Here is a 16,929-nt window from a genome sequence, read left to right on the forward strand (position 1 = left end):
GCTGTTATATGGGGTTTTGTGGCTTCCAAACCAAAGAAAATATTGCACTTGCCCTTTTGTTCAGGCGTTTTTGCAGGAACACAGATCTCCATAAAACAACCTGGGGGTGGTTTGTAAACTCTTGTTTAATATAAAAAATTTCAAATGCTGCCAACTGAAAAGAGCACAAGTATTGACAGGGTCCCCTTTCACAGATGATTGGAAGTTTTGTTGGCAAAGTCCTCCAACCATTTGTAGTACCATGCCTACGCATGGCTTGCGTAAGTGTTGCATCTGGTTAGTTAATCCTGGGAAAGGGAGACATTAATAGCATGATGCTTACATGTTAGATTTGGTGAGGCCAACTCCTGAAATGCTAGTCTGTGTGTGTGTGCATGCGTTTGTGTGTGTGTGTGGTTTCATAACTATAACCTCAAGCCGAATTGGGTTGGAAAAACCCATAAAGTTCAGTAACACTTACACCCAGGATAACTGAATCCAGATAATGCTCCTAATAAGAGCTTAAAACATGCTATTCAGAAAGTGGTTTTTTGACTTTCGTCTGTTTACAGCTGAACAAAAGTGTTGCGACACTGCATCAAAGACAATGATGTGGCTCCAGTACGTGTGGTTTGATGGAAGTTAAGAGAAAACAAGCTAATAACACTGCTGGAAACCCCCATCCTTTTTTTCTTTGCAGCAAGTCTGTTTTTTCATCCTCAAAAATCTGGGAGAAAAAAAAGAGCATCAGTTTTATGTGTGTGTGTGTGTGTGTGTGTGTGTGTGTGTGTGTGTGTGTGTGTGTGTGTGTGTGAGTGTGTGTGTGTGTCAGCACGACCAGGACCAGATGACCCAATTTGACCTGACCCAGCCAGGTCTCATAAAAGCAGCGTTTAGGCCAGGAGGCCTGGAGACACAGCGCCACTTTTGTTGGTCTACTGAAGGTGTATTCCCCCCGGAGGCAGAATGAGGGGGCGGGGGTGTCGCTCATTAGAGAGAAAGAAACCAGTCCTTGGCTTGGGCACTCATTATTTCATAGTTTATTAGTGGAAATAAAGTAGTTTCTTTATTTTTATGTATGTTTTCTGCAACCGCTCTGCCCACTCCTCTCCCCCCCCCCCATACTGCCGTACCACAGTCTGCTCATTCTGTTATTAATGCCATTTGCAGTATGGCTCTAATTAACAGGACTCTGCTCACTTTTTACACGTGGCCTGCCAGATGCTTGAAACTCCCTCATATGCCCCCCCCACCCCCTCTCTCTCTTTCCCTCTTTTCCTTTGTTTCCCTCTTTTTTCCATCTTTTTCCTCGGCTTTCGACACTTGATTTTTTCTTCTTCATCCCAATCCTTTTATACATCTGGCTTTCAGGCTTTCATAGTACTGATTTCACCCTTTGAAATTGATTGGTTAAAGAGTCAACTCGAAGTTGCTGCATCTGCGATAGGATTCTCTGTCCTATATTTACTACTTCATTCTTCAAGGTCAATTGCCGCTTTCAATGGCGCTTCGGCATGTGTGAACATTGTGTGTTTTCCACTGATTACTTGCCCATGAACATGATTAAAGTCAAAGAACATCTGTGCGCACTCGCCGCGGCAGCCTGCGTGTCCGTTCTTGACTGTCTCGCCGTGTCCTGCTTTCAGAGAGACATGCGTATGCATAAGTTTTACAAAACGTGGCCATTCCACACCGCGCGTGTAATCCTGCACACTTTGTCCGACCTGTGTTTGACATTCTTTAATCGTCAAACACGAAACGGCTTTGTGAAAAACAGTTGCAGGGACTCTCCCTGACCACAGCAGAGCCAAGCAGTTACAGAAAATGTGTCAATACGGGAAATATGACTTTTAAAACAACACTCACTGCGCTGACTTTGTGGCTTTGTGTGTACGTGTAACGTCTACTGTATGTGTGCGTTTGTGGGAGAAAGTGGACGTAAAAGACTTTTTCCTCTAGTAATCGCACACTGTAGATTAGTTGAATAGTTGGTCCACCCTATTACTGTCAGTGACAGTGAGAAGCACTTTAGTGGTAACACGAATTAAAATCAGTAGCACTACGCTGTGTTTCCCTTTTTAAAGTTGTCAGATAAATCATTCAGACCGCCACTTCCCGTGAATCTATAATCAGTAATAACAAAGTTAAACCATATTTTTAATACCTTTCACGTTTCTTTTACAAAAGTATTTAGTACCTCTTTATTCAATACTTTGTAGAGGCCCCTTTGGCAGCGGATGCAACTTTTGAGTGTTTTTGGTTTCTGCAAACTATGCGCACCTAAATTTGGGCAGTTTGTTCCGTTCCTCCTGCCAGATCCTCTGAGGCACCATCAGATTGGTTGGGAAGCATCAGTGAGTGCTTTGGCCGGGCTGCTGCTAAAGGACACTCAAACACTATCAGCCAACCTCTAAGTGACTCCAGGGTTGTTGAGGTTGTGTACTTTGGGTCGAAATTGAACTGAAAGGTGAGCTGTTTCCTAATCTCACCTTGGAAAAGGGTTTTCTTCAAGTGTCTTTCTGTATGTCCCTGCTGCTGAAAATAACCCTCTCATAGCATGATGCTACAACCACCATGCTTCCCTCTAAAAGGCAGGGGTCACCGGTGGACCATGCACAGTCCACTTTGATCTGTAGATGACCTGAGCAGGAAAGAATCGCTCCCCTTTCCCATCTTCTGTCCAACTACTGTCATTACTAAAAAATACTTCTATTATAACACCAAAGAATTGTGTCATCATGGCTCCTGGGCCTATAGTAGGTGTTGCATTCTTCTTAGTGTGTATATATATATATATATATATATATATATATATATATAAAAATAAAAAAACACATTGCAAACTTTCAAATGGGCATCATTAGACCTAGTTTTGGTCCACTGGCCATATGTTTGACACCTATGAGCCAGGTGAGGACCACACAGATAGTGTTTAGAGAGGTCAGTGTTCACTCATCACGCTTTCTTTTCTTTTTTTCTCATAGATGCTGTTTAGCAAATACCAAGCTGGCTTCTCTCTGCCATAAAGACATGATTGATGGAGCACAATTGAAAAGGTTGTCCTTCCAGCAGCTTCTCTGCAGAGGCCGTCTGAAGGCCGTTAGTTTTCTGGCCACCTCTGGCAGAGAAGCCTTCTAGCTCAGTTACTTGGTTTGACCAGTTTGATCATATATGACTTTCCACACCTTTAAGAGTTCCTTGGATTTTGTACTGTGAACGATTAAAGCATACATCCAAAAGATGTGTGCCGCACAGCTTCCATGGCAGCTGCTATTTTTAGCTTGCTCCCGAGAAGTCCCCTTGACCACTTACACCGCGCAACTCTGCAATTTTCGTTCTTTCAAACTGATCCAAATTTAACATGAAGTAACATCGTTAGTGATGACAGCGCACTAGCTGACCAACCTTTTGTTCACACCTTTCTCTCTGTAGACATACAGACAGATAGATCGATCAAGACATGACTTGCTTTTGAAGACGAAGCGCTGATACATCCTCTTTGTTTTTTGTTGTTACTTAGAACTAAGTGTGCGTATCTGCTGAATCAGAGCGTTAGTCATACAGTTGTAGTTCAGTGTAGGACATTTGTAAATTCATAATTCTCTCACTGTGCCTCTCACCCACCCTGGGTGTTGGATTCCCATGCTGAAGCAGGCCCAAAACAACAAGACATTCTTTGGCCGAGCTGTATTTACCACAGCCCAACCACAAAGACTTAAGCTCCACCCACTCATGAAATCACGAAGGGGATGGGAGTCATAGAGTAAGATGATATGAGGGCTGCCCTAATTTAACTTTTTGGATGGGCCACAGTGTTAATCCTGAGAGACGGTTAAAGGTGAGAAAAGTTGCACTCATTGAGCACCTTTAAGGCAGTGGAGGAAAAGTGACTTTCTTTTGCTTTTTTCCGTTAAAATGTGAATGAGTAATTTTGTGTGTGCATGTGTGTGTGTGTTCCTGTAAAGGGTTAACTTTACCCATGTTGTAGCTGGCCGCTCTCGGGCAGGCTGGCAGGAGTCAGGCTGGCAGGGGAAACAGAGAGACCCTTTATAGTACAGTTCTGCTGATTTAAATCATATGGCATTGCCTAAAATTATTGCACTACTTGGAAGACAGACAAAAAGAAGGATGAAAGTTTTGTACTCCCCTCTGCTTCAGCTCTCGCAACTGCTTCTTCGACACTTCTGTTTCCTTTTCTACGTCTTTCTCTAATTTGGCTTCGTGGTTGGAGTTTGCTTTTTTAGGTATCTCAGGTTTGTGCTCAAAGTTAAAGATTTTTGAATGAATTGATGGGATTGTTAAAACGTTAGGTGAGTTTAAAGTTAATAGGCATATTTAGCCATTCTTTCTTCTCTTCTCTCCTTCTCTACAGAGTCTGGACCCGACCAGGTTTTGGTTGCTTGCTTTCATCCCTCTTACCTCTCTGTGAGTGCAGACGGGCCCGCAGCTTTGAGGGGCTGAATGGCACTAGTCTGTTTCAAGCTCAGCAGAGGCTCCTGACGAGGAAGAAGAAACGGCAAGAAATTCTGAGAAACGTCATCTAAACCACCACTGTACTTGTCACGATGGCGGCCAACAGAGAGCACCAAGTGCGTCACATGACGGGTTACCCTCGTGCCATGTACCCCTTCACCTTTAACTCCATGCGGAGCCACTCCCCCTTTGACCTGCTGGCCAGTAGTCACCTTTTTGGCCGTTTTGGCGCAGACCTCCCCAAAGAGATGGCTGCATTGTGTAAGTATTAAAGTTTACTATAATTGTTATATGTTGCTCTGAAGATGTGTATTATTGGCAGTTTGAAGCAGTTCATGTGTCCATTATGTTTCTTTAAGCATTTTTTAAAATTGTTTGTATGAGAACCGTGATGTAACCGGTTACTTCACTTATCCTTAAAGCACCACATCATATAACTGTCTTAAAAATGCCACAGTGTCACATAATAACAACGGTTTAAACTAGTGTAAAGTTTAGTCAGGAGGCAAGAAATCAGAATCTCACACCCCTACACATGACAAGACAGTGTGTCCAATGTCTGTCTCCTGACCACTGCTTTTCAGTGTAAGACATTAGAGACTCCACAGTTTTGTAAAAAAGTCTTTAGGGCCAATTTGAGGTTATAATAAGGCTTTAGATCATGCACTGCTGAAGCGAAGAGAAGAGAGTTTTTTCTTGTTTTGTTTTAAAAAAAAAAAAACTTCCATGTGGTAAACCAGGCAGATGAGGGCAGGCTGGAAAAAGGGAAAAGAGTTTCTTACTTGATCCCAGAGTAAGCGGTGCTAGATCGAGAAAAAGTTCACTTTTTGAGTCACAGGGGGTGCTATTGCACTTCACTGTGACTCGATGACACAGAAAGTCGCTCGAAACGCTGAAATGTAAGGTTTGAACAAAGACAGATGCTAACCGTTGACTTAAAGGATGCAAAGCACTTAATCTGCTTCTTCTGCAACATACTTTTTGTTGAAAAGGACTTTTGTTATATCCACTTTTGTTATTAGTCACACATTAACAAGCCACAAATACTAAATCTGTGTTTTTGTTGATTAGAAAACTAACCTTTACAATACACAAAAAAAAATGTCTTACCTTAGTTTGATCTCTAATTGTCTGCAGAGCACGCTGCTCTATCCCTCTGTTTCAACACTGGAAAGCATTTATAGTTACAGTCTCAAATGCCCTGTCAGGCTGACATCAGGTTTATAAAACCCTGCTGAGCACACTTGTCAATCAGTGTGAGTTTGTGTCAGTGTGTGCACAGATGATGTGTTCACTGAGTTATCTGCTGATCTTTAGTCATTTTCTGGAGCCTCTGTCTACAAGAGGGAGATCTTCAGGCTAATGGCACTCAGGCTGTGATTACATCTTTGAGATGTCGCCTCTGGGACTGTAACAGATACACAGACAGAGACAGAAAGATTTAAGGGACAGCATGAAATATTCCAGATAGATGATTAGCGTCGCATGAAGCTCAGACAGACTGCCAGGTATGCACACTGTATGTAAATCAGTCAAATCGTTTTTGATATATTGGTATTTCAAATTTGTTTGCTAGTGTAGAAAAGACAGAGAAGAAAAGGTGTGAGAAAGATCCTGAATAAAATCTAGGATTACAGTTATGTGGCATTATCAGGACTCTATATGTCATTCCTTAGATTAGAGTTACGTGCACATATCTGTGGTCATTTTAACTTCTGTTTAATTTACTACTTCAGCCTCTGTGTGCAAAGTGAAGATTAATATTATGATATATAATATTACATTGTTCAAATACAGTGTTGTGCAAAAATCTTGCCTTATCCCTCATCTCTTTGTATTTTGCTTGGAAAATGTGAAAGGGATATAAGGATATATAAGGAAAAACAGTTTGCACAGTTCTGACAGGGTTCAAAGTCAATATTTGGTATGACCACCTTTATTCTTCAACATGAATGCTCTTAGTCCAGCTTTCATGTGGTTTCTTTAAGAAACCTTCAGGAATAGTTCTCCAGGCTTTTTGAAGGACATTTCCTTAATGAAATGTCTTCTTGAAAGCCGTCCTTCCACTGAGACCATCTCTGATGAGGCTTCAGTGAACAGAAGATGGATCAGCTGAAAGGTCACGTGCATCTCTCAGATCCCGTGTAATGTCTTTGCTGGATTTTTTTCTATTTCTTAAGGACATGAGTTTCAGATTCTGTTCATTTTCTTTAGGTAGGTTTATCCATTTTTAAGGAGACACCACATTGCAATATGCCAAATTTCCCAAGGTGTATGTTATTGCTGGCATTTTCACGGTTTCAACTAAGGAAATGTGAATAAATGATGTGTTTTTGTGACAGGCTGCTAGTATCAAAGTGCCTTAAGATACAGATTAAAATTGCTTCTAAGTTTCTGCTTTGTACGTTTAAGTTATGTGTCTTTTCAATGCTTGAATACATCATTGGCCAGTGTTAAGTGTCTTAACAAGCAGACAATAAAAATTCCTCTGAAATGTTCAGTTACAAGATCTGGAGAAAGAATTAGCAGCAAATGTCCACGAAAAAACTTTAAAACACCTTGAGAAAGCCTGGAGAGCTATTCCTCAAGATCACTTAAAAATGACAATAAAGTCTGGCTCCGTGGAAGCAAAATGTGAAGAAATGAATGACACGTGACTTTTTCGCAGTACTGTACATGTCAGTACTTGAAAATACAGAATTTTTAAAAAATGGCTGTAATTAATCTGCAACTGGTATAGTGATATTGTTGTCCAACCCCTCAAATTAAAGCAGAGCTTGTGCTCTTTAAGCCTATATTTGCTATAACTGTAACTTTGATTTGTTTTGACACACAGTGTCCAAAAGTATTGAATCTAAATGTTTAGTAATGGCGCAACAAAGTAACACAGAATCATTTTAGTCAGAAAATCTGCTTTTGTCTCTACTGTTTTCTCTTATTAATAGATGGCAGAGACCTAAAACTGTACTGTAGGTTGTGGGTCAGCACCAAAGATTCAGGAATTACTGGTGTTTGTGTCTTTAACACATGCAACCCCGAGATATAAAACATGTATTTACAGAGCGGAGCATCATCAGCGCAGTCATGATTCAATTTGAGGCAAAACTTAGGAAGTAGTATAATTCAAAGGAGGTGAGGAAAATAAAGAGATCACCTGTTCAGTCACCACCTACTCCCCTTTTCCTAACCATATGCACATCATTTGGGTTTTTGTGGAGCAGACTTTATATTTTTATAAAAGCACGAGAAGAAGAAGAACTCAGCTGATAAGCTAATGGCCTCAAGTTTGGCTCTCTATTCTCTCAAAAGTCAGAAATGCTGTTGGCCATGTCGAGGAAATTCTTGGTACGCAACATTTATTTTAAAGGCAGCAAAAAGAGTTGTGCTTGAGTTCGCTCCAAGTCTTTGTGAAGCTCTCACTCTGGTATCGTCTCCTCTCTGTATTGTATTACAAACAAATCGGTGTCTTGGGGCCACGGGCAAAACAGTGTTGAAATGTAAATTTAACGTTTCCACAAAAGATAAAATGCAGACGAACAAACACTGTAAAGTGCGTGAGTTTCATCATGTAAGTCAGTTTTAGAAGGACACAAAAAATACAAATCCATTCTGTAAACTTTTGTGCTTCACAGAGTTTCACTCGTGGGAAATTTCAGGTTTGTTTGTGCTTCATGTTATCTATGCCTTATATTCTATGTTCAGTGTGCTGACCACAAATATTAAGATGAGTAGAAGTCAAATACTTACACTTAATGGTCATTTTGTTAGATACGTGTTTTTAGTTTCTCATTAATGCAAATATCTAATCAGCCAAACACATGACGGCAACGCAATTCATTTAGCCGTGCCGTGGTTGTTAGTGCCAGACTGGCTGGTCTGAGTGTTTCAGAAACTGCCGAGGTACTGGAATCTTCCCACATGAGCATCTCTGGGGTTTACAGAGAATGGTCTAAAAAAGAAAAAATATCCAGTGAGTAGCAGTTTGTTAAAGGGCCTTGTTGATGTCAGCGGTCACAGGAGAATGGTAACTGCTTTGAGCTGATAGGGAGGCAACAGTAACTTAAGTAAGTGTTAGTTACAACCAAGGTATACAGAAGACCATGTCTGAATGCACACTATGTCAAACCTTGAAGCAGAATGGCTACAGAAGCAGAAGACCACACAAGGGTCAGCAAAAAACAGAAAACTGAGGTTCACCAAAGCTGGACAGCAGAAGATCGGAAAAACATGTATTTTCTTGTCATACTTTTGGGTCAGTTCGCACTTCCACAGCCTACACGAGTATTCTTGCTGACCACGTTTGTCCCTTTATAACCACAGAGTTCCCATCTTCTGGTGGCTGCTTCCAACAGGATAACTGCCACGTCACAAAGCTCCGATCATCTCAAACTGGTTTCTTGAATATGACATATGAGTTCACTGTACTCGAATAGCCTCCACAGTCGCCGGATCTCAATCCAACAGAATACAATGGGAAATGGGAGATTCACATCATAGATCCGCAGCCAATAAATGTTATTACACGGACCAAAATCTCTGAGGAATGTTTCCAGCACCTTGTTGAATCTGTGTCATGAAGAATTAAGGCAAGTCTTAAAAAGGGGGGGACCTACCCCAGTACTAACAACGTGTAACTAATAAAGTGGCCACTGATTATATTTGTCCAGCGTTATCATGGTTATTCCTCGTCTGTGTTTGGTATACAAAGCAAGCGTGTGCTTGGTATTGCAGAAGGAATTCAGTTATCATCATTATAATTTGGGAAAGGCGTTGACACGTTTCTCCACCAAGTGAATAAATTGAAAACTAATTGCTTTAACTCTGCAGGTATCCCGTATATAAACAGAGTTTACTGTGGCTGCCTGCCAAGAAGGGTTTCAATAGGAAGAATAACCCTCAAGTGTGGCTACAATAAATTACTTATCTCCCGGTAGTGTAGTAAGTGAATCAAAAGTTTATAAAAAAATTTCTGTGGAAGTTTGAGCGGGATTTGCAAATTAATTCAATCCATGCCCTAATCAGTGTGAGTGGAAAACTGGACTTTGTTTCCTAATGAGATGAAACTCGGAACATCCCTGGAGTTGAAATTAGCGGATATCCACATCAAAAGACCCCTGCTGTGTGTTTAATCATGCTCTGAGTTCTCTCTTCTTCCCCTAATAGCTGGACAAATTTGGCAAAACACACATGCGACTGATTTTGTCTGAGCCTTTCCTGCTCCTCCTGCTCCGGGTTTCCTAGAAGTTCTGTAAATACATTGCACGGTATCTGGATTTCACGTTGAATATCGATTGACGCCTCCTTTTGTTTTCTGGACACAAAATTGGTTATGAAAGTCTCGCAGGGAAGTGGTGAACACAATGTACCTTCGTAATTTCTCTACTAGTAACATCTTGTTCTTTGTAATGTTTTGAATGTGTGTGTGTGTGTGTGTGTGCACACGTGCGCGCGTGTGTGATATTAGTAATATGAACCTAATGGCTCAGAGTGAGGCTTGTGTGTTTTTCTTTTGTGTCTGTCATCACAAGCACTCTGTTTAAGCACATACACACATAATTGTCTGTGTGTCAGAACACACACACACACACATTTCCACTGCCACTCTGTAGGCTGCACATTCCAACACCCATGAATATCACAAACAGCAGTCTTGTGCTCCTTGCCTCACATTTGTGACTGTATTGGTGCGCTTACAGATGACCGCAGTGAGACTTTGTGCAAATAACTGTGGTTCAAGCAGGAGGAGGTGCCTGTGGAGAAATAGACAGAGAGAGAGAGGGAGAGAGGGGCCATTGTTCGGCGCTGTGTGTTTGTGTCAGACATGACGACAGGATGAATAGCCGAAGAACCTGATTGTGAATAGCTGTAATGCGACTCGGTCCTCCTACAAGTTGTGTGTGAGTGAGAGAAAAAGAGCAGGGACAGAGCTGAGCGGGGAGTCCTGTGTTTTAAGCTTCAAAGGCAAAGAGGGGCAATTTGCCGAGCCTAAAGAGCAGGCGTGAGCCCGTGTTTTGGTAAAATAGAAGGAAAATGATACAACTTCTTCGTCTTCTTTTTCCCTCCCTCTTTCGCATCCCCCCCTCGTTCATTTGTGTGCTTCTCTCCTCAAAGCAGCAACAGGGGGCAGGGTGCTGCAAGGCAGGGAGGGTAATTGTCTCAAGGTGTGGAGAGAGTTCTGCGGGCTTGTGCAGCTACGCTCCCCACAGTGCATCGTAGTGAGCGGGTGTGCGCTTGTGTGCACAGCTTGGCCAAGACCGAGGGGATGGCTAGAGGGCTAAGGGGCGAGATGAATATAAAAGTTAATCTGCCAAAACCGGCAGAGATTGTGTATGGTGTTTTCAAAATATTATATAAAGTTAAAAAAATGAGGAAGAATGGGTTCAGGATGTTGAGAGCAAAATAAACAAAAAAGCAGGGGGGAAACAAAGAAAGAAGAGAATTGTAATACGCGAGAGGAATATGAAGTGTTCAAAGCCACAGGCTGTTGGAAAGTCAGTGTGCAGGCGTGTACCCCTGCATGTGCACATGCGTGTGTGTGTATGAAGTGTGTGTGGGGGGTGTTAGAGCCCCAGTGGGGGTTTCTTCCAGAGTTCATCCCTCTTGAACGAGGGAAGGAAAGGGAGGAGGAGAGCGAGAGGAGGGAGGAGGGTGAGTGTGTCTCGTATACAAACTATCTAGACTTTGGGCCAGCGCGGTTCGCCTGCAGCTGAGCCGCACTTCGCCACACTTCAAGCATCCAGCACGCTCGGGGAGGGAGGATGACTGAATCCATTTGAATCAACGCAGAAGATTTTAATTGCGGCTGCACGTGCAATGAATTAGTGGCGAAAGAGAAACCTTAAAAAGGCGGTCAAAACTTTGTGCAGCATGAGAAAGTTGGGGAGAAAAAAAGTGAATTATTTATGTATTGAACCATTTGAACCAAAAAAAAAAGAGCCCATCAGGTTGCCGACCACGGATGGATTATTCATAAACTTTCGGGTGAAAAGTCGCTCTTTGTTGTCTGTGAGGCAGTATTTCATAAATCCATAAATTACACATGATCGGCTGATCGTGAGTTCTTATACAGGCTTTCTGGAAAGAATGACGTGATTTGGCACCAGCTGTTGGCAAAAGTGACACGATGTTTATTTGTGTTTAATTAATTGTGATTAGTTGCAACTGCCGGTCGTCGGTACACAGCAGACCATCTGCACATATGAAATTCCTTTTAATAATGACTCACTCATGTCTTGGATTCTATTTTTGTTCCTCCATATGTAATTACACAGTTATGTCCGTGTAACTTAAAAAAATATTGGCATTTGATTTAGTAGGTTTCTTTTCTGCTGCATTCTTTAAAAAAAAATCACAGTAAATATTCCCAAAGCAACCTTTTGTAATAGGTTTTTAATTTTAGGGATATTACAGGCATTAAGTGTGTGTCTGGGGCCACGTCCCTGTGTTGCTGTGGGGTTTGAGAGCGCCGTGAAAACAAGCAAACAACAACGCTGTGCTTCACACTCTGCCAAGTAGGAGAAGATTTTTGTTTTTTAAAGTTTTTGCTAAAGTTGACCGAGATGTTTGCGAGAGAGGCTATTTCTTCCCTGCTGTGGTGAAACAAAAACAAAGTTAATGCGGAGAAAGGAGCAGGGGGGGGGGGGGGAGGAGGGGGAAGGGGGAGGAGAGGAGTGTTTGTTTTCATTCGTTGCATATGAATTATAAAGAGGTGAGTTTGAAAAGTTGAAGAAGAAAAGAGCCCAGGAGAGAGGGACTGTTGTGTGGCCAGTTGGGGAAAGCAGGTACACGCCTCCTCGTGTTGTTTTGTCCCTCCTCTTTCTTCTTCCTTAACCACACCCCCCTTTTTTCTCAGTACTGGGAGAGCCGCTCAGATAGTTGGCCGTGACTGCAGCGGAGTGTGAGAGGCCCAGAGAGCCAGCAAGAGGGGAACTGAGATCAGTTACAGCAGGGGAGGCGAGCAAGTGATCTGGGAGCAGAGGGGGTAGAAGCAGCTCGACTTGTAGAACGGTGATAAGGTGAAGAGGGGGATAAAAACTAAAACAGAAAGAGGGGAGTTTGTCCATGTAGAGGACTTTGGAAAGACAGGACAGCCAGGCAGAGGAGGGGGGGGCAGTGGCAGGGTCAAAGACAGGCAGATAGACAGATAGACAGACAGACAGGGAACACCTGGACCACTCAGGGCATTAAGTTACTTTGAGATTTCCTCAATAGCAAAGAAACATGTTCGACTGCATGGAGGCTCTGGGGCTGGCCCCTCGGCCCCTCTTCGATGTGTCCAGGCAAGGCTCCTGCATGCTCAGCAAGGCCACCCCTTACTTCTCCGGGCTGGACCCTTTTGCCTGGGCTGGGACAAGCAGTGTTCAGTGTGAGTACTCTGTCCTGTCCGTCAGACTGTAAAAAAGAGCAGCTGTGTGTGTGTGTGTGTGTGTGTGTGTGTGTGTGTGTGTGTGTGTGTGTGTGTGTTCTTATCAGAGCCCTGGTTTTGTTATCACGGAGCTCTCTCCACAGGAAGAGTCAGATTCCTTTCGATTATGTGTACCCATTCTCACCCTGCAGTGTGTTTGTTTATGTGCTTAGCGTGCTTTGTGAGTGTGAGCGAGTGAGTTGGGGAGTGTATTTATACATCAGGGTGTTTGTTTTCCTTATGAATGACTTCACATGATTGACAGCTCTTTCAAACAATGCAGGGACTTAACCCGCCGATGTGTCCAGAAAACAACAAGCGCCAACGTCTGAGCCGAACGCTGCACTGACAGATCGAAGGCAAATGGGCCTCGAAATCACATGGTTGCAATCAGGCGAACAAACCCAAACACAGAGCCTCAGTTAGTTAGAAACGGATCATTTACAGAAGATAAATAAAGATAAGTAGGGAGACATATTTTATCAGAGAGGGGAGCTTTTTCACTTTTAAAAAGATTTGATCTGAGCGAGCACTGATGCAGGAGCAGTTAAAGAAAAATGTGAATTTTAGCAGCGTTCTGCAGAAATGAGAAGCACAGTTATTAAAAGATAGATGTTGGATGGCTTGACATGCTATCAGTCACTGTTTCTCAACTCCACAGGCTACACATTCTTTTGACGTTTGACCAAAAATTGCATCACACATTGAGGTACAATGCACTCACCACACAGTTACACAGTTATACAAATGCGGAAAAAATTTGCTTTATCTCATAAAATAACGAGGCCACCTTTTGTAACTGTCGCGGAGCCCATTTTCAGACTCTCAGATTACACTTGGCTGGGTGACTTGGAAAAAAACAAACGTTTATAGGAGCTCGACTTGAGGTGCAGTCGGGCGCGTCGCCGAGCTGAAACTTTTCTGACGCGATTTGAGATGTCCCCACCGAGCACCTTGAGCCTATTTATCTTCAGTAATTATTTAGATACCAGCGCATCAAACCCTGTCGAGCCCGCAGTGCTCGCTAATGATGATGGATGAGCAGTCAGGATGACAAACACCACAGCAGGGCCTGTTTCAACTCGCCGCGGAGCTTTGCCAGATGCCACACTGAAAGACAAATGTCCGCAAATGTTCATTAATCATTGTTATTTAACTGCATACAATGTATTTTTAGTTTCTTTTTCTTTCTTTTTTTTAAGTTATACAGGCTGCTCCAACTAGCATCAGCCAAATCGTCTGGTAAAAACAGTGTGAAAGAACTAGAAGAGTGCTCACTTCAGCATCACTAACTGATTGATTCATTAATCGAGAGAAAATGATTGACAGTTTCTTTGACTGATTAATGTTTTGACTCACAGAGAAAGTGATTGCATGTATCTCATAAAGTGTCATATTTATGCTCACTTGCTTATTATTGAATAAATTGTAGGTTTTGCTGTTTTTTGCATTTCTTGTTTTTTTCTGTAAGATTTTACATTTTGTATCATCTCAGTTGCAAAAATAGGTTCAGGAACCTGAGTTTGGGTTTTATTTTACTATTTTCCAAAGCCATGGCTCATTTCAACATCTCAGGATCTATTGTGAGTCTGACATGATTTTGATATTTTTTTCCTACTTTTCTATAAACTGGTGCATGGCATATCTTTAGAGCTGATTAGAAAGAGAACAAATGAATACTTTTTCTTTTTCAGCATTTCTTTGGGTGAACATGTTCTGTTGGACATTATGGCGCTAAATTCCTCAGGGCATTTTGGCCTCTCTGTCTTCTCTCTGGTGTGTGTGTGTGTGTGTGTGTGTGTGTGTGTGTGTGTGTGTGTGTGTAAGGGGGGGTCATCTTTTCCTGCGTTTTTTTGCGAGGCAGTTCAGCACCTCTTTGCCTTCCTTTGTTTCAACGTCAGGAGGCATTAAATGGAGCGGGGACATGCCTGAGTCTGTCTGCTCTCTCTGTCACTGCCTCTTGTGCGGTGTGACATTTGCTTTTTTTTTTCCTCCTCTTTTGAAGATCTCCTTTTTCTTCCAGTAGTTGCGTGTTCTTCCCAGCAGTAAAGTGTGTTTATTCTTTTGCCCATACACGGATCAGCTTACGGGCCTCGTGTTGTGTAACCAAGAGCTTTTAATGATTCAATTACAATTATAAAAGGCCCAATTAAGAGATTAGGTGGTGTGTAAGGGGCATGGGGACTTAAAAGCGAAGCGGGGTGAGAGAGGAGTGGCAGGATGAAGTTAGATGTTGGGATTAAACCCACCGCTGCCCTTTGTGTCCTGGTGTTTAGAGCCTTGAGGGGAAACAGTCTTCTCTTCATTCAGTAGTAATCCCCGTTTTTGCTCGGCATCTTCTCCTCTTTGAGATCAGGCTCTTCAAAGCTGCTTTAACAACGGGCCATCGTATCATCACACTGAAGAAGCAAAGCTAACTATGATACAGCTGGAAGATGCTGTTATAGACAGACAAGAATTGTGCTTAAATCACGAGATAAAAAAGTTTTTATTGTGTGTTGTCTTTATTGGAGTAGAAGGACTTAGATATTTATGTTACTCACAGCAGTGTCACTTGTTTCTCATACAGTTTGGTAGTGTGTGTGAAGTAGTCTTTTTCTCTGGAGCTCCGCGTTCTGTCTCCACTGTTGCTTTTAGCAGGAAACAGAGCAGCTGATGTGTAAACACAAGTTCAGTATATGTGTGTATATGTATATCCGCTGGAAGAAAACGGATTCTTTTAATTGTGATGAACGTGTGCTGCAGTTTAATAATAACCTGACTACATCAGCTACATGTGTTGTGTTTATATATAGCTGATTGTTATCTAATATTTGTCAGTTCTTACTTTAAGTCGGGGGTGTCAAACATATGGCCCAGGGGCCACAGTCGGTCTGGCAAAAACTCTAATCCAGGCGGCTGGACAGCTTTGGAAAATATGAAGGACGGTATAAATAAGGGACTTTAAACTTTATTTTAAATTGTAGCTGTTTTTAGTATTTTTTTTTTTACAGCTAAAGCTAAAGAGCCATTTATGTTACACCAAAGTAGTCAAATTATCATATAAAGGGTTTAATGACAGAAAAGTTCCTGATTTTCACTGTTTACTATAAAAATCTTAGTTATAAAAAAATGAATCAACCAAAACTTCTTGTTTGATAAATATGCGACAGTATGGGCAGTGTGCTTTTGCATTTGCTAAATTGCAGAAAAAAACTGAGATGTGCAGTTGAAAGTGCACTGCTTTCTCTTGGTTTAAAAGACATTTTAAGATAGAATTTCAGATATTAAATATTTGGTTTAATGACAGAAAGTGTTACTCATCCCCACTTAAGATCGGGCTTGTATGTGACCCATGATGTAAAATGAGTGTGACATTCCTGCTTTAGGCGATATTATTGTGTTTCAGATTTTTTTTTAATATGACCACACATTTTTGTGTAGAATGGAGTGGCTACTAGTGGGTTAGGTTCAGATTACTTTCCCAGCTAGTAAAACAATATGCCAACTTTCCTTCCTTTAACAGAGTTGCCTCTCCCATCGCTTTCTCTGGTGAAATAAAATCAATGTATCCTGACAGATTATTTCATTGCTTTGACTTGTGTAAGTGCCCTAATAAGATTATATCTCCAGTCTGATTACTTTGAGTAATTAGGCAACAGTTTGCATGCAAATTTAGTGTCATTGCTTTTGATTTTGAAACCTCCAGACGTGGCAAATGTTAGGCGTGATCCATGTGGGGAAGGCTTATTATTTTTGCTGTAGTTTAATGAAAGCTTTGAATCCAGTTCTTCTGATTACTGATTGTTCCAGCTCGAGGCCAGCTTCTTGTGAGGTCCAGCGGAGTCATGCTCAAACTTGTCTCCAGTCGTGGCGTTCCAGCTTTCACCCCATTATCTCCGTGCCTAAATGATTCAGAATTATTAATGTACTACAGTATTTCATTTCATTTACATTCTTTTACATCATTGTTCACACTACCTAGTGCAAATCACTTGTTTTACTGGTGGGTGTAACATTCAGAAGTAAATCAGGTTGAACGGTATCACCGCATCATTAGGTCTTTGTATAGCAGCAGAACGTTTTCAGGACAT

The 16,929-nt window shown here is 41.9% G+C and overlaps 1 protein-coding gene across 2 annotated transcripts in view; it reads left to right on the forward strand.

Annotated features, from left to right (window-relative positions):
• The window catches only part of rargb (retinoic acid receptor, gamma b), a 38,675-nt gene that overhangs the window by 7,710 nt on the left and 14,036 nt on the right, over positions 1-16,929 (forward strand). Inside the window, exon 2 of one of the 2 annotated variants that reach the window (XM_082534187.1) lies at positions 4,352-4,713. In XM_082534187.1, coding sequence (XP_082390313.1) covers positions 4,545-4,713 — 169 coding nt within the window. In that variant the 5' untranslated portion in view covers positions 4,352-4,544. Of the gene's footprint in view, positions 1-4,351; positions 4,714-12,313; positions 12,818-16,929 lie in introns of those variants that run through there. The other variant, XM_082534188.1, reaches the window with a different exon arrangement.

This window comes from Aulonocara stuartgranti, assembly GCF_965226115.1.
Source record: "Aulonocara stuartgranti genome assembly, chromosome: 5".
Lineage (NCBI taxonomy): Eukaryota > Metazoa > Chordata > Actinopteri > Cichliformes > Cichlidae > Aulonocara > Aulonocara stuartgranti.